This window comes from Carcharodon carcharias, chromosome 14 (assembly GCF_017639515.1).
Source record: "Carcharodon carcharias isolate sCarCar2 chromosome 14, sCarCar2.pri, whole genome shotgun sequence".
In the NCBI taxonomy this organism is placed as follows: Eukaryota; Metazoa; Chordata; class Chondrichthyes; order Lamniformes; family Lamnidae; genus Carcharodon; species Carcharodon carcharias.
The window spans coordinates 14209710-14234971 of record NC_054480.1 but is presented as its reverse complement, the minus strand read 5'-3'; the positions used below and the strand labels follow the sequence as shown (position 1 = coordinate 14234971).

Here is a 25262-nt window from a genome sequence, read left to right as displayed (position 1 = left end):
CTTAATAAGCAAGGGGGTGAAAGGTTATCAGGGCTGGCAGGAATGTGAAGTTCAGGTTAAAATCAGATCAGCCATGATCTTATTGAATGGCGAAGAAGGTTCAAGGGGCCAAGTGGTCTATTCCTGCTCCTAATTTATATGTTCATCATGTATCCACCAAAGGCCCAATTATAGTCATGCATTGTTTAAGTTTCTCCACCTGCTGTTTTATCTTACCTTTCTAGCTGTTAACCTCTTAAGTCACCATGGCCCCAACATTATAAGTGTAATAGATTCAAGCTTGCTTTCAGATTCACAGAATTGTTATAATGCAAATGGCGGCCATTCCGCCCATCATGCCTGCATCAGCTCTCCGAATGAGCAATTCATTTAATGTCAATTTCCTGCCTTCTCCCCGTAACCCTGCATGTTGTTCCTTTTCTAATAACAGTCTAACTCCCTTTTGAATGCCTCAATTGAACCTGCCTGTGCCACCCTCAGGCAGTGCATTCCAGACCTTAACTACTCGCTGTGTGAAAAAGTTTATTCTCGTGTCACTTTTGCTTCTTTTACCAATTACTTTAAATCTGTGCCCTCAAGTTTCTTGGTCCCCTCTTGAGTGGGAGCGGTTTCTCCCCATCTACTCTATCCAGGCACCTCGTGATGTCAAATACCTCTCTCAATTCTCCCCTCGACCTTCTCTTCTTCAAGGAAAACGGTTCTAACTTCTCCAATCTATCTTTGTAATGGAAGTTCCTCATCCCTGGAACCCAGTCTCATGAATCTTTTCTGCACCCTCTTAAATGCCTTCATCTCCTTCTAACTCTTTCAAGTACAAACACGTTTCCATCGGTTCCTATTCAGATGAAGTTACATTGTTTCCTAGTTTTGCCATTGTGAGATTTGAAGTCTTGATCTTGGGGTTACAAGCCCAGTACCATAACCACTTGGCTATTTAGGCCAAGCCTTCACCTCCTTCTAAAGTGCAGCACCCAGAAATGGATGCTAACTAATGTTTTCATTGCAGTTCCCCCATTTTGTACGGTTGAAACTTTTAATTTTCTTTATGCACAACTAAAAGTTATATGGTGTAACACACAAACCAGGTGGAACGTGAACCTTCAGGCTCAACAAAACATGCCAGACTGACTGCCCAGCAAGGGAGGCACAGGTGGCGCATGCGCACCAGCCCAGCCCGACGCGGCGCGCGCGTGGCTGCCTTGAACGGCGCGACGTCACAACGAGCGGACGTGAGGGTTGCCAAGGAGGAGGCCTGGGGTGACGTCATACGCACACAGCTGCGCGAGCGCTCCCCTCCCCCCCTGTGATTTGAAAAGAAAAAATTTCCAACCGAAAAAAAAAACCACCCCCGGAATTTTTTTTTTTCTCTCTCATCCTCAGAGAGACGACGACGGCGGTGGCGGCGGCCCAGCCCGGCTCGCCTAGCCCAGCCCAGCATGAGGCTGACTCTGCCATTACAAGGAGTCCCACACAGCGAAGCCCGGGTTTAAAATGCGCCTCCTGCTCAGCAGTCCCCTGCGCTAATGTATTTGAAGAAAAGTCGAAGCAGTTCGATAAACGGGATCGGAAAGCAAGGTAAATTAAAACAAAATTCCCTCTTTTAAGGAGGATTTAACACCCGGTAAAGCACTCCAGATGAAAATAAATACACGTCTTTCAATTTGTAGCTGCGTGTGTTTGTGTGTGTATGTATGTATGTATGTATGTATGTGTATATTTTTTTTTCCCAGAGAACTCATGTTTGTTTTTAGTCCGCATTTTTTTTTCGGCTTGTTGGTGGAGGGAGAGAGAGAGGCCGCGTCAAGCAAGCTTGATTCCGGTTTTGAGTGATTGATGGGGGCTGGTCCGCCAATCAGGAAGCTCCGTTCAGGAAGGCGGGCGCCCGAGCAGCCAGTCGCCCTGCGAGGGGGGCGGGGCTTGAGAGCTATCGGGTTAGGTCGAGTCCAGTCTATTTACATCTGGGTGAGGGCGATCAGCTGATGGCAGGCACCTCGCTGATTTTTTTTTAAAACGTTTGTAAGAATTTTATTATTTTATTTTGAGGGGGAAGGGGAGGGGGCAGGCAGGCAATGTGCCCCAAATTGGCGGCTGCCTGTTCACAAATTTTGGTTTAGCTGAGTGGAATTGCAAACAAAAATAACCCCACAGATAGCTGCCCCACCCCACTGGAATTACACCCCCCCCCCCCCTCCACACACACACACACACACACCCCCACCCTTCTGTGTTACTGCCCCTGGCATCCAGCTGAGGCAGATCCTCTAAAGCAGTTCTCTAAAGTAAGACACTTGCAATATGCCAGCCTTACTGAACTGACCTGCCCTACCATGCACTTTTCAGTGTGGGGTTGTTATATCCGTGAATCAGGGGGGAGGGGGAGGGGGGAAAGAGCTCTGAGATTCGCTAATATGATATTTATAGGAATTGGTGGTTTACTTGATTCAGGATGGATTTGGGCTGGCGATTCATTGTGCCCCAGAATAACGCTGGAATTCAGAAAACGCTGAAAATGCTCAGCAGGTCAGGCTATGCTGCATTTGTGGTGAGACTCAAGAATTAACATTCCAGTTGATGACCTTTTTGTTCCAACCTGTTTTGAAGAAAGGCCACCAGTCTGCGATGTTAATCTTCTCTCCCCACAGATTCTGCCTGACCTGAGTATTGCCAACAACTGTTTTTCCTTCAGAATTCCCAGCATCCACAGTATTTTGCTTTAGACTTCAGTTCCCTTATGTAGTGGTTAAAGCACCATTGCAGGATTAGTAAGCAAAAGCAGTGTGAAATAGTGATCCACAATTGCAAGTTGTATGCACGACTTTAGTAACTGAGAGCTTGGATGTGAAAAGTCGTTCTCTCTGAACAACATAAGTCATTGTTCAGTTCTACGCTGTACTGTGACATGATGTTCCGCAAAGGATTACATTCTAAATTGCAGATAACTTCTAAATTTCTTTGGCATATACTGTCTGCATTTGTTAGATACAGCGCAGTACAATGCCTCAAGGGACATTGCAGAAAATTTAGCATCTCTTCAGCGTATGAATTTATTTGTATACTTAGAAATAGAAAATTTAGATCTGGTTTTCAGTCATTACATTGTAATCAAATGAACATTTCATTCTGGAGTATGAAATTTCATTTTTCTGGTTGCCCCTAGCCTTTTGTTGTTTGAAGTTCCTGTTTGGTTCTGCAGTTACTGTGATGTACCCTGGCCAAGATGATTGGTAGGTGGGCGTCAGTTTTCTGCCCTTCTCCTTAAACTGCTAGGAGGGCAGCAATCGCTTCCCATGTGAAGTGTCTCTTCATAGTGCATTGTGACTAGAATTGGGAACTTGGTGCCTTTGGAGAGCTGCACAATTGAGCAGCTTTTTAGAACGTAATTTTAAAAGAAGTTTTGCATTGCAAAAAATATCCTTATTTCATTTGAGTGGTAGCCTGGTGCCATTTTCTTTGTACAACTGTAATGGGTTTATCACCAAAAAAATCATTTTAATCACACTGTTTAGTCCACAGATTTTTTAAAAATGACTTTAGAAATAATGTACAGGGCCATTTACTAATGTACAGTAGTCAATTTCTTACGAATTTAAAAGCTGCATCTTCGTTCCTTGTGCCTTTTTTTAAAAAAAAAAGCTTAATTTTAAGAGCTTTTAGATCCAGTACTGGATGACCAGAAATTTCCTCCAATTAAATATTGGGAAAACTGAAGCCACTGTCTTCAGTCCCTGCTCCAAACTCCATTCTTTAGCTACCAACTCCATCCTCCTCCCTTGCAACAGTGTCAGATTAAGCTAGTCTCTTCACAACTCTGGTGTCACATTTCATCCCAGGATAAGCATTCCAACCTCAACCGTGCCCTCAAGACCGCCCATTTCCACCTCCATAACATCACCCGACTTCGCCCCGTCTCTGCTCATCTGCTGCTGAAACCCTCATTCATGCTTTTATTACCTCTAGACTGAACCACTCCAATGCACTCCTGACTGGTCTCCCACATTCTACCCTATGTAAACTTGGGGTCACCTAGGGGTGAGCGCGGCTGAAGACAAAAAGTACGGAAATTTTTTTAGTGACAAGGAATCATGTAATTATAGCATTTTTTATTATCTGTAATGAATGCAAATGCTTCTAGGCTACTTCAAATGGGTGGAATTATTAGACCTCAAGTGGGCAGAAACATTGGTTTTTCCTTTGTTTACCTTCTATTACCATCAAGACTGTGGACCAATGCATTTGTATCAAATCACTAAAGTGACCTCAGCATTTCAACATTTCAGTATTTAATGCAGTTAATGTAACAGGATGAGGTAAATACTTACGCCAGAACATGACCTATTTTTATTTGTCCATCTTAAGAGCATAAGAAATAGGAGCAGTAGTAGACCACACAGCCTATCAAGCCTGCTGCGCCATTCTATACGATTATGGCTGATCTTGGGCTTCAAATCCATTTTCCCACCCACTCCCCATATCCCTTAATCTCCAAAAATCTCTCTATCCAAGCCTTAAATTTATTCAATAATGGAGCATCCACAACCCTCTGGATGGAGAATTCCAAAGATTCGCAACCCTTTGAGTGAAGTAATTTCTCCTCGTCTCAGTCTCAAATAATCGGCCCCTTTTCTGAGATTGTGCTCCCCCACCCCATGTTTTAGATCCCCATACCAATGGAAACAATCTCTCAGTATCCACCTTAGCAAGCTCCTTCAGAATTTTGTAGGTTTCAGTGAGATCGCCTCTCATTCTTCTAAACTTCTGAGAAAGTAGGCCCAATTTACTCAGCCTCTCAGCACAGGACAACCCTCTCTTCCCAGGGACTAATCTAGTGAACCTCTGCTGCACTGCCTCCAATGCAAGAATATCCTTTCTTAAATGTGGAGACCAAAACTGCACACAGAACTCCAGATACGGTCTCATCAAAATCTGTACAATAGTAGGAGGACTTCTTTATTATTGTACTCCAATCCCCTTGCAGTAAAGGCAAACCTTGCCTTTCTAATTGCTTGCTGCACCTGCATGCTAACTTTTTGCGTTCCTTGTACCAGCACACCCAAGTTCCTTTGAATATCGGCAATTACAAGTTTCTTGCCTTTAAAAAAAATTTCTGCTTTATTATTCTTACGACCCAAGTGAATAACTTCAAATTTCCTTATGTTATACCCCAGCTACCATCTTGCTGCCCACTCACCTAACCTGTCTATATCTCTTTGTTGTCTCTCCCCACAGCTTACCTTTCCAACTAACTTGGTACCATCAGCAAACGTGGATACATTACTCTCTGTCTCTTCACCTAAGTCATTAATATAGATTGTTAATAGCCGAATGAATGATGGTTAAAGGAGTTGAAACTTGTATTTCTTCTTTAATTATGAAAATTTATGGTGTAGACTTGGTGCTTTCCTTAGGCTCTGGTTCTTTTACCTGATTTATGTTTATTTTAAATTTTGATCTAGCCTAATCAGATTGGTAAGATACTTGGGAGTAACTTGACATTGACAAAATGGGTGTCAGCAATGGGGGCATTTTTGGATCTAACTTCCCAATTGTGTCCATGGAGGGAAACTGCAGGCCATGATCTTCCATGCTGAATTTAATTTATTTTGTAGCTCAGCTTAGACAGTTGAACAAATTGCAGTGACAAAGGCAGATGTTGTAAATCACAAACTTAATTGAGGTTTTACATCAATTGTAATGTATAAAAAACATGCCAGTTTCCACATTTACACTGAAAACACCCAGCTCTACCTTACCATCGCCTCATTCCCTCCAGTGTCTCCGCTTATTTGACACCCAGTTCTAGATGAGTAGAAATTTCCTCCAGTTAAATATTGGAAGGGCTGAAGCCATTGTCTTCAGTCCCCGTGACAAACTCCATTCCCTAGCCACTGATTTAATTCCTGAGGCTGACCCCAAGATGAGCTTCCAACCACATATCTGCCATCACTAGGCTTTCCTATCCCCCATCTCTGTAACATTTCCCATCTCCACCCTTGCCTCCGCTCATTTGCTGCTCCACCCTTTATCTATGTCCTTGTTACTTCTAGATTTGACTATTCTAATATACTCCTAGCTGACCTCCCACATTCTATCCTCTATAGGAGCATTGGACTTAGGAGCAGGTGTAGGTTATTCGGCCCTATGAGCCTGCTCTGCCATCACTAAGATCATGGCTGATCTGGTTGTGGTCTCAGCTCCACTTTTCTGTCTGTCAGCCCCCCCACCCACACACAAGTAACCCTTGAGTCTCTTGTCAGTCAAAAATCAGTCTAACTCTGCTTTGAATACTGCTGTCTGGGCAAGAGAATTCCACAGACTAACGACCCTCTGACAGAGAAAAAAAACTAATCTTCGTCTTAAAAGGGAGACCACTTATTCTTAAACTGTAATACCTGGAAAAACTCAGCAGGTCTGGCAGCAACTGCGGAGAGGAACACAGTTAACGTTTCAAGTCCGAATGACCCTTCAACAGAACTACATAAGTAAAAATAGAAGAGAGGTGAAATATAAGCTGGTTTAAGGGGGGGTGGGACAAGTAGAACTAGATAGAGGGCTAGTGATAGTGGAGATAACCAAAAGATGTCACAGACAAAAGGACGAAGAGGTGTTGAAGATGGTGATATTATCTAAGGAATGTGCTAATTAAGGGTAGAAAGCAGGACAAGCAAGGTACAGATAGCCCTGGTGGAGGTGGGTGGGGTGAAGGAATCAAAAAAGGCTAAAAGGTAGAAATAAAACAATGGATGGAAATATATTTAAAAATAATGGAAATAGGTGGGAGAAGAAAAATCTATATAAATTATTGGAATAAAAGGGAGGGGAGAAATTGGAAAAGGGGTGGGGATGGAGGAGAGAGTTCATGATCTAAAATTGTTGAACTCAGTATTCAGTCTGGAAGGCTGTAAAGTGCCTAGTCGGAAGATGAGGCGCTGTTCCTCCGGTTTGCATTGAGCTTCACTGGAACAATGCAGCAAGCCAAAGATTCCTCTAACACCCTACATCATATCAACAATTTCCAGTTCCCTGGCCCCAACCGCCTCCTCTTCACCATGGACGTCCAATCCCTCTACACCTCCATCCCCCACCGGAATGGTCTGATGGCTCTCTGCTTCTTCCTCGAACAGAGGCCCGAACAATCCCCATCCACCACTACTCTCCTCCGTCTGGCTGAACTTGTTCTCACACTGAACAATTTCTCCTTAAACTCTTCTCACTTCCTCCAAATAAAAAGTGTTGTTATGGGTACCCACATGGGCCCCACCTATGCCTGTCTCTTTATGGGGTATGTGGAACATTCCTTGTTCCAGTCCTACTCCGGCCCCCTCCCACAACTCTTTGTCCGGTACATCGATGATTACTTCGGTGCTGCTTCATGCTCTCATCTGGACCTGGAAAAATTTCATTTTTGCTTCCAATTTCCACCCCTCCATCATTTTCACATGACCCTTCCCTTCCCTTCCTTGACCTCTCTGTCTCAATTTCTGATGATAGACTGTCCACTAATATCCATTACAAGCCTAACGACTCCCACAGCTACCTCGACTACGGATCCTCACACCCTGCTTCCTGTAAGGACTCCATCCCATTCTCTCAGTTCCTTCGCCTCCGTCGCATCTGTTCTGATGCCACTTTCAAAAACAGTTCCTCTGACATATCTTCCTTCTTCCTTAACCGAGGTTTTCCACCCATGGTGGTTGACAGGGCCCTCAACCGTGTCCGGCCCATCTCCCACGCATCCGCCCTCACTCCTTCCCCTCTCTCCCAGAAACGTGAAAGGGTCCCCCTTGTCCTCACTTATCACCCCACCAGCCTCCGCATTCAAAGGATTATCCTCTACCATTTCTGCCAACTCCAGCATGAGGCCACCACCAAACACATCTTCCCTTCACCTCCCCCCCCCCCCCCCCACACCCCCGGCGGCATTCCGCAGAGATCGTTCCCTCCTGGACACCCTGGTCCACTCCTCCATCACCCCCTACACCTCAACCGCCTCCCACGGCACCTTCCCATGCACCCACAGAAGGTGTAACACCTGCCCCTTTACTTTCCCTCTTTTCACCGTCCAAGGGCCCAAACACTCCATTCAAGTGAAGCAGCATTTCACTTGCACTTTCCTCAATTTAGTCTACTGCATTCGTTGCTCCCAATGCAGTTTCCTCTACATTGGAGAGACCAAACGCAGACTGGGTGACCGCTTTGCAGAACACCTTCGGTCTGTCCGCAAGCATTACCCAGACCTCCCTGTCGCTTACCATTTCAACACTCTACCCTGCTGTCATGCCCACGTGTCCATCCTTGGCTTGCTGCATTGTTCCAGTGAAGCTCAACGCAAACTGGAGGAACAGCACCTCATCTTCCAACTCGGCACTTTACAGCATTCCGGACTCAATATTGAGTTCAACAATTTTAGCTCTTGAACTCTCTTCTCCATCCCCACCCCCTTTCCGATTTTCCTCCCCTTTTTTTCCAATAATTTATATAGATTTTTCTTTTCCCACTTATTTCCATTATTTTAAAATGTATTTCCATCCATTGTTTTATCTCTACCTTTTTAGACTTTTTTAATTCCTTCACCACACCCACCACCTTCAACACCTCTTTGTCCTTTTGTCTGTGACATATTTAAGTTATCTCCACCTATCACTGGCCCTCTATCCAGCTCTACTTGTTTCCCCCCCACAGCCCCCCCCACCCGCTTAAACCAACTTATATTTCACCTCTTCTATTTTTACTTAGTTCTGTTGAAGGGTCATTCGGACTCTAAACGTTAACTGTGTTCCTCTCCACAGATGCTCCCAGACCTGCTGAGTTTTTCCAGGTATTTTTGTTTCTGTTTTGGATTTCCAGCATCCGCAGTGTTTTGCTTTTATTCTTAAACTGTGTTCCCTAGTTCTAGTCTACCCCACAAAAGGAAACATCTTCCCAGTATCTACCCTATCATGTCCCCTCAGGATCTTATACGTTTCAACAAGATCTCCTCTCATTCTTTTAAACTCCAGTGCGTATTTGCCCAACCTGTTCAACCTTTCTTCATAAGATAAGCCCTTCTTCCCTGAGATGAGTCGAGTGAACGTCCTCCTGAACTGCTTCTAATGCAATTGTATCCTTTTTTAAATAAGGAGACCAAAACTGTACACAGTACTCCAGATGTGGCCTCACCAAGATCCTATACAGCTGCAGTAAAACCTCCCTACTTTTAAATTCCATTCTCCTTGCAATAAATACCGACATTCCATTTGCCTTCCTAATCACTTGCTGTACTTGCATACTAACTTTTTGTGATTCATGTACCAAGACACCCAGATCCCTCTGTACCACCAAGTTCTGCAAGCTCTCTCCATTTAAACAGTATACTGCTTTTTTATTCTTTCTGCTAAAGTGGACAAGTTTACATTTTCCTCCATTACATGCCAAATTTTTGCCCATTCACTTAACCTACCTCTATCCCTTTGCAGACTCTCCAACTCCTCTTGACAATTTATTTTTCTACCTATCTTCATGTCATTGGCAAATTATGTTATACATTCGGTCCCTTCATCCAAGTCATTGATATAGATTGTAAATAGCTAAGACCCCAGCACTGATCCCTGTGGCACTCCATTAGTTGCAGCTTACTAACCTGAAGAAGACCCACCATTTATCCCTACTCTCTGCTACCTGTTAGCTAACCAATCCTTTTCCATGCTAATACATTACCCCTCACACCATGTGCTCTTGTATGGTAACCTTTGTGGCACCTTAATCAATGCCTTTTGGAAATCTAAGTGCACCACATCTAGATGTTCTCCTTACCCACCTTGCTTGTTGCTTCCTCAAAAAAACTCTAATAAATTAGTTAAACACAATTTCACAAAACCATACTGACTCTGCCTGATCACATTATGATTTTCTAAGTATTCTGCTATAACCTTCTTAATAATGGATTCTAGCAATTTCTCTAGCTGGCCTATAGTTTCCTGCTTTCTGTCTCCCTCCTTTCTTGAATAAAGCTAATACATTTGCTACTTTGCAATTTGCTGGCACCCTTCCAGAATCTAAGGAATTTTGGAAGATTATATTGGAGCTGCTACTGTCCCTGCAGCCACTTCTTTTAAGATGCTAGGATGCAGGTCATCTGGCCCTGAGGACTTGTCAGCCTTTAGGTCTAATAGTTTTCCCAGCAACTTTTTTCTGGTGATGGTGATTGTTTTAAGTTTCTCCTTCCCCTTCACCGCTTGATTTTGAAGTATCTTTGGGAAGTTTTCTAAGTCTTCTACTGTGAAGACAGACACAAAATGCCTCTGCCATTTCCTTGTTTTCTATCATCAATTCCCCAGACACCCTCTCTTGAGGACAACAGTAGTTTTAGTTACTCTGATCCTATTTAAGTACCTGTAGAAACTCCTATTATCTTTTTTATATTACTAGCTAGCTTTCCCTCATACTCTACTTTCTCGTTTTTTTAGTCATTCTTTGCTGGTTCTTAGAATCTGTCCAATCTTCTGATCTATTCCTAACCTTTGTAGATTTGTAGTTTTTCTTTCAATTTGATACTATCCTTAACTTCCATATTTAGCCACAGATGTTGCATCCTTTCAAAGAACTTTCTTCCTCACTGAGAGTTAATAAATAGCTCCTTAAAAGTCTGCCATTGCATCTCAATGATCCTACCTTTTAAACTAGTTTTCCAGTTCACTTTAGCCAGCTCCGCCACCATACTCTTATAGTTACCTTTATTTTGCTTTAAAACACTAGCCTTAGACCCACACTTCTCCCCTTCAAACTGAATGTGAAGTTCTATCATGTTATGATCACTGTTGCCTAGAAGCTCCTTTTTTCCATGAGGTTGTTAATTAACCTTGTCTCATTGCACAACACCAGGCCTAGAACAGCCTGCTCCCTGGTTGGCTCCAGAATGTACTGCTCTAAGAAATTGTCCTGAATACAATCAATGAACTCACTTTCCAGGCTAACTTTGCCAATCTGATTCGTCCAATCTGTATGTAGATGAAATCACCCATGATTATTGCAGTACTTTTCTTGCATATCCTAATTATTTCTTCCTATATACTCTTCTACAGTGTAACCACTGTTAGGGGCATATCAACTACTCCCACATGTGACCTTTCACCTATCCTATTTCTTATCTCTACTCAAACTGATTCTATATCTTAAACAAAAACAGAATTACCTGGAAAAACTCAGCAGGTCTGGCAGCATCGGTGGAGAAGAAAGGAGTTGACGTTTCGAGTCCTCATGACCCTTCGACAGAACTTGAGTTCGAGTCCAAGAAAGAGTTGAAATATAAGCTGGTTTAAGGTGTGTGGGGGGTGGTGGGGGGAGGAGAGAGAGAGAGAGAGAGAGAAGTGGAGGGGGGGTGGGTTGTAGGGACAAACAAGCAGTGATAGAAGCAGATCATCAAAAGATGTCAACAACAATAGAACAAAAGAACACATTGGTGTTAAAGTTGGTGATATTATCTAAACGAATGTGCTAATTAAGAATGGATGGTAGGGCACTCAAGGTATAGCTCTGGTGGGGGTGGGGAGAACATAAAAGATTTTAAGATATTTAAAAATAATGGAAATAGGTGGGAAAAGAAAAATCTATATAATTTATTGGAAAAAAAAGAAAGAGGAAACAGAAAGGGGATGGGGATGGGGGAGGGAGCTCACGACCTAAAGTTGTTGAATTCAATATTCAGTCCGGAAGGCTGTAAAGTGCCTAGTCGGAAGATGAGGTGTTGTTCCTCCAGTTTGCGTTGGGCTTCACTGGAACAATGCAGCAAGCCAAGGACAGACATGTGGGCAAGAGAGCAGGGTGGAGTGTTAAAATGGCAAGCAACAGGGATGTTTGGGTCATTCTTGCGGACAGACCGCAGGTGTTCTGCAAAGCGGTCGCCCAGTTTACGTTTGGTCTCTCCAATGTAGAGGAGACCACATTGGGAGCAACGAATGCAGTAGACTAAGTTGGGGGAAATGCAAGTGAAATGCTGCTTCAACACTTGAAAGGAGTGTTTGGGCCCTTGGACGGTGAGGAGAGAGGAAGTGAAGGGGCAGGTGTTGCATCTTTTGCGTGGGCATGGGGAGGGGTTGAGGAGTAGGGGTGATGGAGGAGTGGACCAGGGTGTCCCGGAGGGAACGATCCTTACGGAATGCCGCCAGGGGGGTGAGGGGAAGATGTGTTTGGTGGTGGCATCATGCTGGAGTTGGCGGAAATGGCGGAGGATGATCCTTTGAATGCGGAGGCTGGTGGGGTGATAAGTGATGACAAGGGGTCCCTATCATGTTTCTGGGAGGGAGGAGAAGGTGGAGGGCAGATGTGCGGGAGATGGGCCGGACACGGCTGAGGGCCCTGTCAACGACCCCCTCCTATGGCACCACCCCATGCCCACGCAAAAGATGCAACACCTGCCCCTTCACTTCCTCTCTCCTCACCATCCAAAGGCCCAAACACTCCTTTCAAGTGTTGAAGCAGCATTTCACTTGCATTTCCCCCAACTTAGTCTACTGCATTCGTTGCTCCCAATGTGGTCTCCTCTGCATTGGAGAGACCAAACGTAAACTGGGCGACCGCTTTGCAGAACACCTGCGGTCTATCCGCAAGAATGACCCAAACCTCCCTGTTGCTTGCCATTTTAACACTCCACCCTGCTCTCTTGCCCACATGTCTGTCCTTGGCTTGCTGCATTGTTCCAGTGAAGCCCAACGCAAACTGGAGGAACAACACCTCATCTTCCAACTAGGCACTTTATAGCCTTCCGGACTGAATATTGAATTCCCCCATCCCCACCCCCTTTCTGTTTCCCCCTTCCTTTTTTTTCCAATAAATTATATAGATTTTTCTTTTCCCGCTTATTTCCATTATTTTTAAATATTTTAAAATCTTTTATGCTCTCCCCACCCCCACTAGAGCTATACCTTGAGTGCCCTACCATCCATTCTTAATTAGCACATTCGTTTAGATAATATCACCAACTTTAACACCTATGTGTTCTTTTGTTCTATTGTTGTTGACATCTTTTGATGATCTGCTTCTATCACTGCTTGTTTGTCCCTACAACCACACCCCCCCTCCACTTCTCTCTCTCTCTCTCTCGCTCTCTCTCCGCCCCCCCCCCCCCCACACACACCTTAAACCAGCTTATATTTCAACTCTTTCTTGGACTCGAACTCAAGTTCTGTCGAAGGGTCATGAGGACTCGAAACGTCAACTCTTTTCTTCTCCGCCGATGCTGCCAGACCTGCTGAGTTTTTCCAGGTAATTTTGTTTTTGTTTTGGATTTCCAGCATCCGCAGTTTTTTTGTTTTTATCTCTTTGTTTTTATTTTTGATTCTATATCTTGCTGTTTCCAGCTCAAGTCATTCCTCTCTATTGTATTAATGTCATCCTTAATTAACAAACCCAACTTTTCCTAACTTCCTGTCCTTCTGAAATGTCATGTACTCTTGAATATTTAGGTCTCAACCTTGGTTGCCATGCAACCATATCACTGTAATGGCTATCAGGTCATACATATTTATTTCTATCTGTGCTAACAATTCATCCATTTTGTCACAAATGCTGCACATGCATTCAGATACAGGGCCTTTATCTCTGCCTTTTTACAATCTCCTGCCTTATCTGCTGGTGTATTCTTAAGTTTGTACTCCCTGTCCCTTCCTGCTGCAATCTGGTTGCCAACACCCAAATCTCCACCTGCCCCACCACCCCCCCCCCCCACCCCACCAAGTTATACGACTCGCCAAAACACTGATCAGTGAATGTGACTCTCAGTAACTACTATCTATCATCTCCATGCTCACTGATCTACATTGGCTCCTGGTTAAGCAATGCCTCCACATTTTTTTAATTCATTCATGGGATGTGGGCTTCTCTGGCTATGCCAGCATTTATTGCCCATCCTTAATTAATAGTCAACCGCAGGCCAGGTAAGAATTCCTTCCCTAAAAAACCAGAAAACCAGATGGGTTTTTACAACAATTGACATCATTAGACCTTTTAATTCCAGATTTTTATTGAATTCAAATTCCACCATCAGCCGTGGCTGATTTGAACCCTGGTTCCCAGAGCTTTACCCTGGGTGTCTGGATTATTAGTCCAGCGACAATACCTCTATGCCATCACCTCCCCTTATGACAGCATTTCTCCAGTTATGAGTCGCTCCAAGCAGGACAGGACAGGAAGCAATTTAGGACATTTTATTACATTAATGCCCTTTTATAAATACAAATTGCTGTTACGTACATGAGAAATTTGAATCACTGTAACTGATTTCTACAAACATATGTTGGCAGCTAATTTTAGTTTAAGCTACATTTGTTTCGTTTTGCAAGGTCTACTGAAACAAAATTACAAATTGAACACTGTCTTCTGTCAGTGCAATTGTTGATGCTAATTTTCAGTGATGCAGCCATTTTCAACTTTCCTTCCTGGTCAATAAAGCTAAGCAGCTTTACACAATTCAGAGGTTAGGGCACAAGTAGGGGAAAGGCTTTACTACCCAATGGTTTATAACCAAGAAAGTTAGTTTGGCACACACAAGTTCAGCAAAACTGACCTCTCGCACCACCCTTAAACTCACACAAATTGGTCTGAGAGAGGCCTTCAGGCCAAGGGTGCACAACAGCCTGAAAGGGGTTCTTGCCAGTCATTGCCTTCAGGGAGCCTGGGGTTATTGGGGAGAGAAAAAACTGTTTGTCCAGGGCAAGCTCGATCTAAAAGTTGACAGTGGATAATGATCAAGACTGGGAACTCTGCCTATTCAAGCTCGAGGGTGCTGACCCCCAGCTGTCATCATATAGTTGAATTGAGCCCATAAGTTGAACTTGGGAGTCTCTTCATCTGCAGAATTTGCTCAGAGAAATGCAGGGCCATTGAGGTTTTTATTTGAGCATTGCTTTAAGTTTTTGAATTAATTTGTTAATCCTAACTGAAATGAACAAGCTTTAGGAGAGGCTGAATCTTTCAAATAAAATTTTGTTGAATACACTTAAAAAGCAGAAGAAACTTTATTAAGTTATGGTATGTTATTGTTAAATATATGACTTAAAAATTTTAATATATGGTGATAAAGTATGTACCATCAACAGGGGAAATAAAAGCTGCACTGTTGTACCTCTGCACAATGTGAACTATGTTGTCTGGATGTCAGCTGCCAGCCACCTAACTTGTTCACGGATAGCAGCCATGCTCAGGGATGACCGAAGGCCCTCCCTCACTGACCTGACCTTCGCAGTCTCTCCCTCACTGTTCGAACTCCTGAAGTCCCTCCCTCACTGTCTGGAACTTCGCAGCCTTTCCCTCACTGTTTGAACTTCCAAAGTCTCTCCCTCACTGACTGAACCCTCAGAATTGAAGAAGCGTCATATTCGACCCATGACATTAACTCTGTTTCTCTCTTCAAAGATGCTGCCATACGCGCTGAGCATTTCCAGCACTTTGTTTTATTTCCGATTTCCAGCATCCAGTATTTTGCTTTTATTAAAGTGACAGATGGAATTGAATAGAGAATTGAGGGGTGATGCATTTTGCCAAAAGGGATAAGGAGAGGTAATACGTACTTCTTGGCACAGTTCTAAAGAGTGAGCAGGGATAGAGCGACCAGGGTCTTCATGTGCATAATCTATGAAGGGGCATGACATATTAAGAGAATAGTTATCAAAGCATCTGGGATCTTAGGCTTCATAAATAGAGACATTGAGCACAAAAGATGCTAACCATTTTATAAAGCTTTGGTTAGATCACAACTAAAGTATTGCATCCAGTTTTGGTTACCACACTTTGGGGAAAAATGTGAGGGTTCTTGAGAGGGTGCAGAGGAGATTTACCAGAATCGTTCCAGGGGCGAGGGAATTTGGCTACAATGTTAGGTTGGCGGGAGTTGGGGTTACTCTCCTTAGAGCAAAGGAGGTTGAAGGGAGACATGATAAAGATATACAAGATTATGCCTTTGGGTTATATGAAGTAAAAATGAACCCAACATTTGATAGTACATGGACCAAGGGACACAGATTTAAGGTTTTGGGCAAGAGATTCAGAGGGGATGTGAGGAGAACTTTTTTACACAGTGAGTGGTAATGACCTGGAACTTGCTGCCAATGGGAGTAGTGGAGGTGGAGACGCTCAATGATTTCAGAAGCAAATTGAATTGAATGAGGGAAATAACTTGCAGGGCTACTGGGGAGTGGGGAATGGGACTGATTGGAGGCAGCATGGACTTGATGGGCTGAATGACCACCTATGATGTAACGACCTATGACTCTGTGACTTAATTCTCTCTTGAGGGCTTGGCCTATTGTGCAGATTGGTCTGGTTTCCAGTGTTTTGAACCAATTGGAAAGATATTGGAAACACAAATTTTGCTAGACTTAAGTTGCGCCTGAAATTCCATGATCTTATGTGCTGGTTTGATCAATTTTGGGTGAATTTCAGCACACCTCTCAGAACCTCAAGGCCCTTGTGTTTGAAAATCTATAAAGAAAAGGCTAAACTAGAAAGATTTTGCATTTCTGACATGGTGCAACAAATAATCAATTGATTGTGTTTTACTTGATTTTATCTTGGCATGTCATTTACATAGAATCATAGAATGTTAAAACATGGAAGTGGACCGTTTTGGTCCATAACATCTGTGCAGGTGTTTTTCTATTGAGCCATCCTGCCCAATCCCGTTGTACTGCACATTTCCTGTATGCGTTAATATTCCTTTTTCAAATAGCTATCTAATACCTTTTTAAATTAATTTTTTGACTCCGCTTCGTACATAATTATTGAATGTTTACTGCACAGAAGGAGGCCATTCAGCCAATCGTGTCCATGCCAGCTTTCTGTCCCTGTCCACTCCCCTGCCTTTTTCCTGTATCCCTGCACAAATTTTCTCTTCAGATAAGTATCTAATTCCTTTTGAAGGCCAATATTGAATTTACCTCTACGACGCTCTTGGGCCGGGATTTCCTGACCCCACCACGGGCGAGGCAGCGCCCCATCTAGAAGCCCACAGATTTGCGGCAGGACCGGACAATCCTGGCAGTGGGCGGGTGCGGAAAATTCCACCCTCAAACATGCAGGATCCTAACGACTCGTTGCGTAAAATAGTTTTTCATCTCTCCATTGCTTCTTTTGTCAATTGCCTTGAATAGGTAATAAGAGTCATTTTGTGGTTGCCTTAAATTTCTTGCATTTTGGTTTTTTTCTTTATTCTTTCATGGGAAGTGGATGTCACCGGCATTTGTTGCCCATCCCTAATTGCCCTTGACCCGGCTTACTAGGCTATTTCAGAGGGCAGTTAAGAGCCACCCGCATTGCTCTGGGCCTGGAGTCATATGCAGGCCAGACCAGGTAAGGATGGCAGATTTCCTTCCCTGAAGGATATTCGGGAACCAGATGTATTTTTACAACAAGCGATGATAGTTTCACGGTCACCATTACTGAGATTAACTTTCAATTCCATATTTATTGATTGAATTTGAATTCCACCAGCTGCCGCAGTGGGATTTGAACTCGCATCCCCTGAGCATTAGCCTGACCTCTTGATTACTAGTCCGGTGACATTACCACTATACCACTATCTCCCCTAAATGTGGCTGTTTAGTGTACTTACCTCATCAGAACTTCTCAATATATTTCTCTGTCGTGAAAAAACACCCTAATTCTGTGTATTTTATAACTAACCCCACATCCCTGATAACATCCTAATATTTGTGTCTGTCAGCACATTTTTTTTTAGGTGTGAATGTTGCCTTGTGATTACTCAGTACACTACCAGAATGCTTTTTAAATTTAAATCACCATGGACCAGAGTGATATAGTATTATCTGTATTGTAATCAAACGTCCCACAAGTTTCATAGGCAAAACTAGATGCTGAGCTGTAGAACAGATTGGGGAAGTGTTTGAAAGCATGACCAACAAGAGGTTTACGGAGAGCGTTCCTGAGTGTGCAGCAAAGTTGATTGAAGATTCTATTACTGAGGGCAGAGCAGAAAAGGAGGGTTCTACTGAGGAGGTTGGAAGAGTAGTTAGTGTGTAAGGCTGAAGCAAATTGCAGAGAAAGGTAGGGGCTCGATCATGGAGAGATTTATAAGCAAGAATTTTGAATTTGATCTATGAGGGATTGGAGGAACAATGAAGTTTGTCAGGGACATGGGAGCAGATTGTGTTGTGGGATAGGCTGAAGGCAGCAGAGATTGGTGTTGGAACTTGGGGGTTTGGCAAGAAAAGCTTTGGCGAAGCTAATCATGAAAGTTTGGAAATTGTGGTTAAGGGTGGTGTAATGATGGATTAGGTGATATTGAGAGGTGAAAATATTCGGTCTTGTCGGGAGTCAAACATAATGTTTTGGTCTTCTAGCAAGCTCTGTCTTCAACGGTTTCATGTCAGTCGTGCTGTCACCTCTTAATGTGTTTGTGGAATTGAGGGTGAGCAGCAGTTTGTCAGGAGCGTGCATACATTTAATCCGTCTCTACTGTTGATGTTGCGGAGGGGCATCATGTAGATGAATAGGAGGAGGCCATAGTTAGACCATGTGAAGCGAAGCCATTACAAGAGATGTGCTGGCTAGGTCAGTGAAGCAAATTTGTAAAATAACTCCTCTGATTTTAAACTGGCCTTAGATTAAATCTAATGAAAACTTGCATTTTTATCAACACTAAAGATTTAAAGTAAAGTTTATAGTATTGATCTCACTCAATTTGTAATGTGTGCAAATCTTGTAATGTGTGCAAATCTGCAGTTTGTTTCTCAAAACATGAAATGGTATTAAGTGGTCTGTCAGTTGCACTGAGAAAGTTGTGCAGTATTCTTATTGGGCCAAAGATGAAATGTCTTTAGACACAATTGGGGAAATGGCAATGTCAAAATACGTTGTCCTTAAATTAGAAATTAGGATACACAGTAGAAGCAGTTTTATCCTAAATTTTGTGCTGTGGTATCTTACCTGGCAAAGGTAACCTGACACCGATTTGTGAATTTTTCCAGCTGGCACTCTGCTAGTTACATTTTCCAATCCTGAAATAGCTCATACTTGGAAAGAAACAGTGTCTAGCAGGGGTTGTTTTAATCTATTAGATAGGATTCTTTTTTACCGTAAAGAGTAAGGAAAGTCTAAAGAGGTTGCTTTTTATTCAAAGTGCTCTTCTTTATTGTGGGGTAGGAGGAAGGGAATTTAACTTACTGTTTACAAACAAGAAAACATTAACTTTGTGACCTCAATGAAAGCTGCCGTTTTGGTGGTATTTTCTCTGCTGTTCCACTGATGTTAGTTGTGGGGAGTGGTCCTTCACATCCTTGAGTAGATCTATTCATTTCATTGGGTTGGACTTTTCGACAGGTCTCAAAACCGATGTAGGTATGTACAAGAAAAATATTGAAACAATTGATCTGGAGGCGGTCAGAATGCATTGCTAAATTGCAGCATTGTAGAACATGGTGAAATTATGACCTCTCAAATGCTAGGGTAGATACAATTATTTCTCTACAGGGGGAATTGGATAGAAATCAGAATTTGGAGAAGATAGACAGAATGGAGAAGAGACAAATAAATTCAAATTAATTATGAAGTGACATTGTACTTTGTATTTCCCATCAGATAATGAATCAAAAAGAAAACGAAAGGTAGCAGAAATCGTCCAGGCCTTAAACAGCTCTCCAGTGGATGTGGCTGCATTGAGGAGAATGGCAATCAGTGAAGGTGGTCTTCTGACAGATGAAATTCGTTGCAAAGTGTGGCCAAAGCTGCTTAACATAAACACACATGATCTAGCTCCCAAACCAGGTACTACTTGCGTCCTGTGTATTTGATCAGAATCTAGTATATGAGATACTTTGTTATCTTGAGCTATTGTTGCAACAGTAAGATCTCTAAAGATTAGAGCTGACATGGACTTGAAATTAAGGCTACAGGCCAATTAGTTGCCATGGTCACAAGCTTAGGGTAGCAATACTTATTGTGAATTGGTTTAAATGAAATATGCATCTTTATTAAACATTTACAGAGGGCACTTTGTCCTTGCAAACCACTGTGCTCCATCCCCAACCTCATTTTCCTCCCCAAAATCCTTGGAATGTATCTCTGTCTCCCAAATCCATTCCCATATTTCCACAGCTCCAATCCTACTTTAATAGAGAAACAGAAATGGCAGTCCCCATGACTGTGAGAAACTATCCCTCTTCCCCCTTCTTGACCTTTCTGGAGCCTTTGATACCACACCAGCCTCCCTCGAAGAGCTGTTCACAAGGACTATTTTTTTGCAAAGCTAAGGTGGCTGTATCCTATTGTCAACCAACATTTACACTTTCTAGCATGAGTTGTGTTCGGAACTCGAGATAGTTTTAAGGAAGTTATATGTGTATTTGTGTGTTTTAGGAATTAGCAATAGCTTTAAGTTTTAGCTGTAGGTTTAAGTTTAATTTTTTATTTGTGTCTTAGAAAAGTGAAGCCTGGATTTTTGGTTGAGAGTGGAGTCAGCAAGTCTGTGGGTTTGTTTGTATTCCTGAATTTTAATGAGGTTTTACAATGCTTGAAGTGTTTTAGGGAAGTTAAAAATAAAGTAGGAAAAACTGTGCCTAGCTACAGGAGACCTACAGAGAGAAACAGAAAAGCAGTTTGTGTTCAGTTGGTCTGTGAATACCGCAGGGTGAGGAAGCTGGACAGGAGAGGGAATTGCAGAGAGCAGATTTCCCAAAGAACAGAAAAAAATCCCACAAACTAGGGAGTGGGGACAAAAGAAAGGCCCAGGAATACAGTTAAGTCAAAGAGCAAGAACAGGAATTGGGAAGGGGTCCTGTTCAGTGGAAGTGAAAGCAAGGAGCAGTGGAACGGCTCAGAATTAGAGAGAAAGCTGCAGGAGGCAGACTCAAGGCAAAGTGGGCTTGTGAGAAGCCGGAAGATCCAAGGAGACAGCCAAAAGTTGGTGGCTCCTTACTACAGGCCTGTGAAGCAGTGGTGTTCTGTTGGCTTGGCTGAATATCTGAGAGTGCATGAAAGATGAAGCTTGAATGCAAGTGGAGATCCAGGGGGAAAGAACTTCAGAAGGAGAAGTTGAAACCCTGGAGGTGGATCCTTGTAGAAGACGACCAAGTGAAAGCATTGTTTGGGAGAAGATTCCAAAGCGAGTTTTTCGAGCATTGACATTGGAAACCCTCAGGAGAAAGATGGAGTTCCGTGAGACCGGTTGGCTCATGGTGTGACAAGCGTCTGGGGCAAGCTGATGAGAGATCCATAGCATCTGTTTTGGGTGGCTCTGTCACTTGATCTTGGAGCGTGGTGTGTCCAAGCACAGGTCACCTGTTGGTTTACATGGACTGTATACTTACTGTGAAAATTAGAGTATAAGATAGATTTTGTAACTTATGTTATTCTTATGAATCTGTATATATCTGTAAAGGTATGGTTATGGGTGAAGGAGAAGTGTAATATCGTTCATCTTTTTCTTATCAAATAAATGTTTTATCCTTTGTTAAAAGTACTTTCAGCAGACTCTGTGGCTCTGTTCAGTAACCACCCTCCACGTTTCTAAACAAAAAATAAAAGTTTGGAACATGGTTTGATCGATCTTATCAGGGATCTGACTTATCCAGGAGTAACATCAGCTGGGATCATACAGTTAAGAAAGAATTACGTTGATATATGGTGCCTTTCATGTCCTCGGGGTGCCTCTAAATGCTTTACCACCAATGAATTACTTTTGAAGTGTAGGTACTTGCCTTGTAAACAAATGTGTAGTGAATTTTCACATAGCAAATTTCCATCAACAGCAATGAGGTAAATTATCAATTAATCTGATTTTTATGGCAGTGATTTGAAGGACAAATATTGGCCAGATCACTCGCAAAGCTCCCTAACTACCCTTTGAATAATGCCATGGGATCCTTTCGATCCATCTGCTTTGGAGGTTGGGGGTCTCAGTTTCACATCTCACCCGAGCGGCGTTGTTTGCAACAATACAGCAATCCCAGTACTGCATTGCTGTCGGCTTAGGCTGTGTGCTTGTGCTCATGACTTTGAGATGAGAGTACTACCATTGCACCTAAACTGGCATTGAGCAGTGATCAGAAATGAGTCCCTGGCTTATTTTAGCAAACTACCTAGAACAATGATGAATGAAGGTTTTTTTTAATATGTAAAGTCCATACTGGACATTGCATTTATCATCTGAGTTAATAGGAGAGTTTTCTTGTACATCTTAAGTTAATTGCTGGAATTTTAGCTAAATGCCTGAGCGATGAACATGAGAAATATCAGTGATTTTAATTCAAGATGTTGGAAAGCACATAATGCATTTGTTCAGTGACTTTTGGATTGTGTCTTACAATGTAATTTAATTACTGTTGTGTATCCATAGACCTCCCAGCTGGTTGCTTTTTTAATTGTGCAACATGTAAATTAAACATTAACCTTTGCAACAGGACCAGAACTCCGACAGAACAATAAAGACTATCAACAAGTGTTACTAGATGTCCAGAGGTCGTTGCGACGCTTTCCACCTGGTAAGTCAGCCTAGTGCAAAAATCTGCTGATGCAAAATGCACTTGTTTGGAACTGGCTTATGCCTGGAGTCTTATTTCTATTAATACAGTAATGTCAGCAGTTTTTAATAATGTATCCAGGGAAATAGGGAGGGGAGAAAGATGTTTAAACAGATCAACTGGTTATTAATCTCACTGACTTAGGTACAAAAGAATCCCTGTGTTGCCTACATAATGGCTATTGCATTTCAGAGTAATTCATTGTATTTAAATTGCTTTGATGGGATTCTGAATGATTCTGGTAAGTTGTATATTAAGTAAATCTTTTTTACAGTGAAAGCAGCAATGGTTATATTGGCACCTCAACAAAGTAGAGGAAATTATTCCTTTTAATTTTGTTTTTCACAACCGCTTACAAGCACGTCATGATTTCCTCTGACTCCTTAACAGTGTTAACGAGTGTGATTTTAGAGATGTAGTAGATTCAAGCACTAATCTGGTATGCCAGAAGTAGTGTTTTGTGCCTGTAAATCCTTGTCGTTGCAGATTGAGTTAGAGTTGTCGCTATTATGATGTGCTGAGGATGAGGATCAAGTATTTCCCTGGAGGAACAGAGAGAAGATAAATAAGCACTGCTGCTCTGGTGATTTCCCTGTGACATTTGAACAACATTTATGGAGGCCTGGGGGCATGGAACATACCTGCACTCCTGAATGTAGATGATAAACAACATAGACGAAGAACTCAAAGGACTGAAAAATAATGTTTTTAAAAGAAAAGAAATATTGCATTTTAAGAGAGATTATTTACGTAACAATTGTGATCAGCTTGGCTCTAGCACAAGATGGGAGGATCCATCTTGTTTCTTTTTTTATCTCCCCAACCACCCCCCGCCACTCTGCCAGAAGTCAGTTGTGGTTTCAGATGTTAAGAACTGAGCGAACACAACCTGCTGCATGTTTCGGGACTGCCTAATCAGGGACCCTGAGAGCTCATGGTCATGTTAAATAACCAACAGTACTTGTGCTTTGCTTGGCAGCCTCTATTGCTCTTTTCATCACATGTTTTGGAGAGAGTGACCATAGTCCTGTGGATCTACAATTGTTCTTTATGGTCAAAAACCATACTTTGCATACCTATCACAGAAGACTAAACCTTCAATTTGATTTTGTTTTGGTCATGAAAATTGCCTTTTAATGTGCATAAATGCTTACTCTGGGCTAACAGTAAACTTATTTATTGTTTCTGGATTACATATAGCATTCCCACTACATGCTCCTGTTACGTTAAGCTGACAGAGACTTCCATGTTAAGCTAACCTACCAAATGCTTTATTTCATAGTAATTTGCAGAATTAATTGGTAACAGAATTGTTGAGCTTGGCTCATAGCACTTACAAAAAAGCATGCTGTGGATTACTTCTAGTGCTTGACAAGTCAGGCCAGGTCATTAACTTAACGTCTCGGTGATATTGTTTCTCACAATCCTGTTTAGCTAACTTAGACTTTTTTGGGCTTATGGTCCACCTTACTGGAAGAATAATGCAAGGTGCATTATATGACATTCAAAACATTGCAGCATCCAACAAAATGACAATACAGAGGTTTCTTTGTCTGCTGTAACGTTCTTCATGGCAAAAGCTTCAACAGCTAGGAACAAAAGTTGGATGGATGTTTTTCACCCAAAGGCTAATTGTTACAAAGTAGATGGCATAAGAACATAAGAAATAGGAATAGGCCATACCCTTGAATCTGCTACACTATTTAGTAAGATCATGACCCATCCTTGATCTCAACTCCACTTCGTCCCATCTGATCTCCATATCCCTTGATTCCCTTAGTGTCCAAAAATCTATCGATTTCAGCTTTGAATATATTCAATGATTTAATATTTAAAGGCCTTTGTAATAGAGAATTTCAAAGATTCACAATCCTCTGGGTGAACAAATTTACCCTCATCTCGATCCTAAATGGCCGGCCCCTTATTCTGAGACTATGCCCCTAATCCTAGACACTCTAGCCAGGGAAACAGCCCATTAACATATACCCTGTCAAATCATCTAAATCTTTTATGTTTTCAAAGAGGTCACCTCTCATTCTTCTAAACTTTAGAGAATATAGGCCCATTCTACTCAATCTGTCATTGGACAATCCTCTCATTGCAGGAATCTATTCATTGAATCTCCATTGCACACCACTTCTCCCATAGGCAAATAATATCCTTCCTTAAGTATGGAGACCAAAACTCTCCATTATTCTCCAGTTACTAAGGAAGGCAATTGAAATAGATAATGTAAGGCTCAAGAGGTTATTCAGTTCTACAACCATTCGTTCATTAAGTCCATTGATGAGGAGGGACTGTGTGGATAGGCTAGCTTGCTTTTGAAGGGCGATGGGAAGGAAAAGCGTATCCTGAATGTTACTGAATTTTGAAATTATTTTTCCCTATTATGTAACTGACTTTAGTGGTAGTTGCCATAGTTTCTGATTAAGCTGATCTATCTCTGTCAATGTGCAAGGACTGAATTATGAAACACTCTAGATTTGTATGCTCTTTGGCAAATATTTCTTTGTCATGGATTGATGATGTCTACAGGAATGCCGGATGCAGAACGAGAAGTACTGCAAGAAGAACTGATTGACAGCATCCTGGAGGTACTGAAGAAAAACCCTCAGCTTCACTATTACCAAGGTTACCATGACATAGTGGTCACCTTCCTTCTGGTTGTCGGTGAGAGAATGGCAACAGCCCTAGTGGAAAAACTTTCCACACATCATCTCAGGTATTTGGTACACAAATGCTTTAAGTTTTAATAAGTTA

At 42.3% G+C, this 25262-nt stretch overlaps 1 protein-coding gene across 3 annotated transcripts in view; it reads left to right on the top strand.

The window, feature by feature from the left end:
- Nucleotides 1–1357: 1357 nt before the first annotated feature.
- Nucleotides 1358–25262, top strand: part of tbc1d20 (TBC1 domain family, member 20) — a 47954-nt gene continuing 24049 nt past the window's right edge. The window contains exons 1-4 of one of the 3 annotated variants that reach the window (XM_041204782.1): nt 1358–1575; nt 19564–19749; nt 22383–22463; nt 25038–25224. In XM_041204782.1, the coding sequence (XP_041060716.1) occupies nt 1524–1575; nt 19564–19749; nt 22383–22463; nt 25038–25224 (506 nt within the window). In that variant the 5' untranslated portion in view covers nt 1358–1523. The remainder of the gene's footprint in view (nt 1576–19563; nt 19750–22382; nt 22464–25037; nt 25225–25262) is intronic. The other 2 variants (XM_041204779.1, XM_041204781.1) reach the window with 2 other exon arrangements.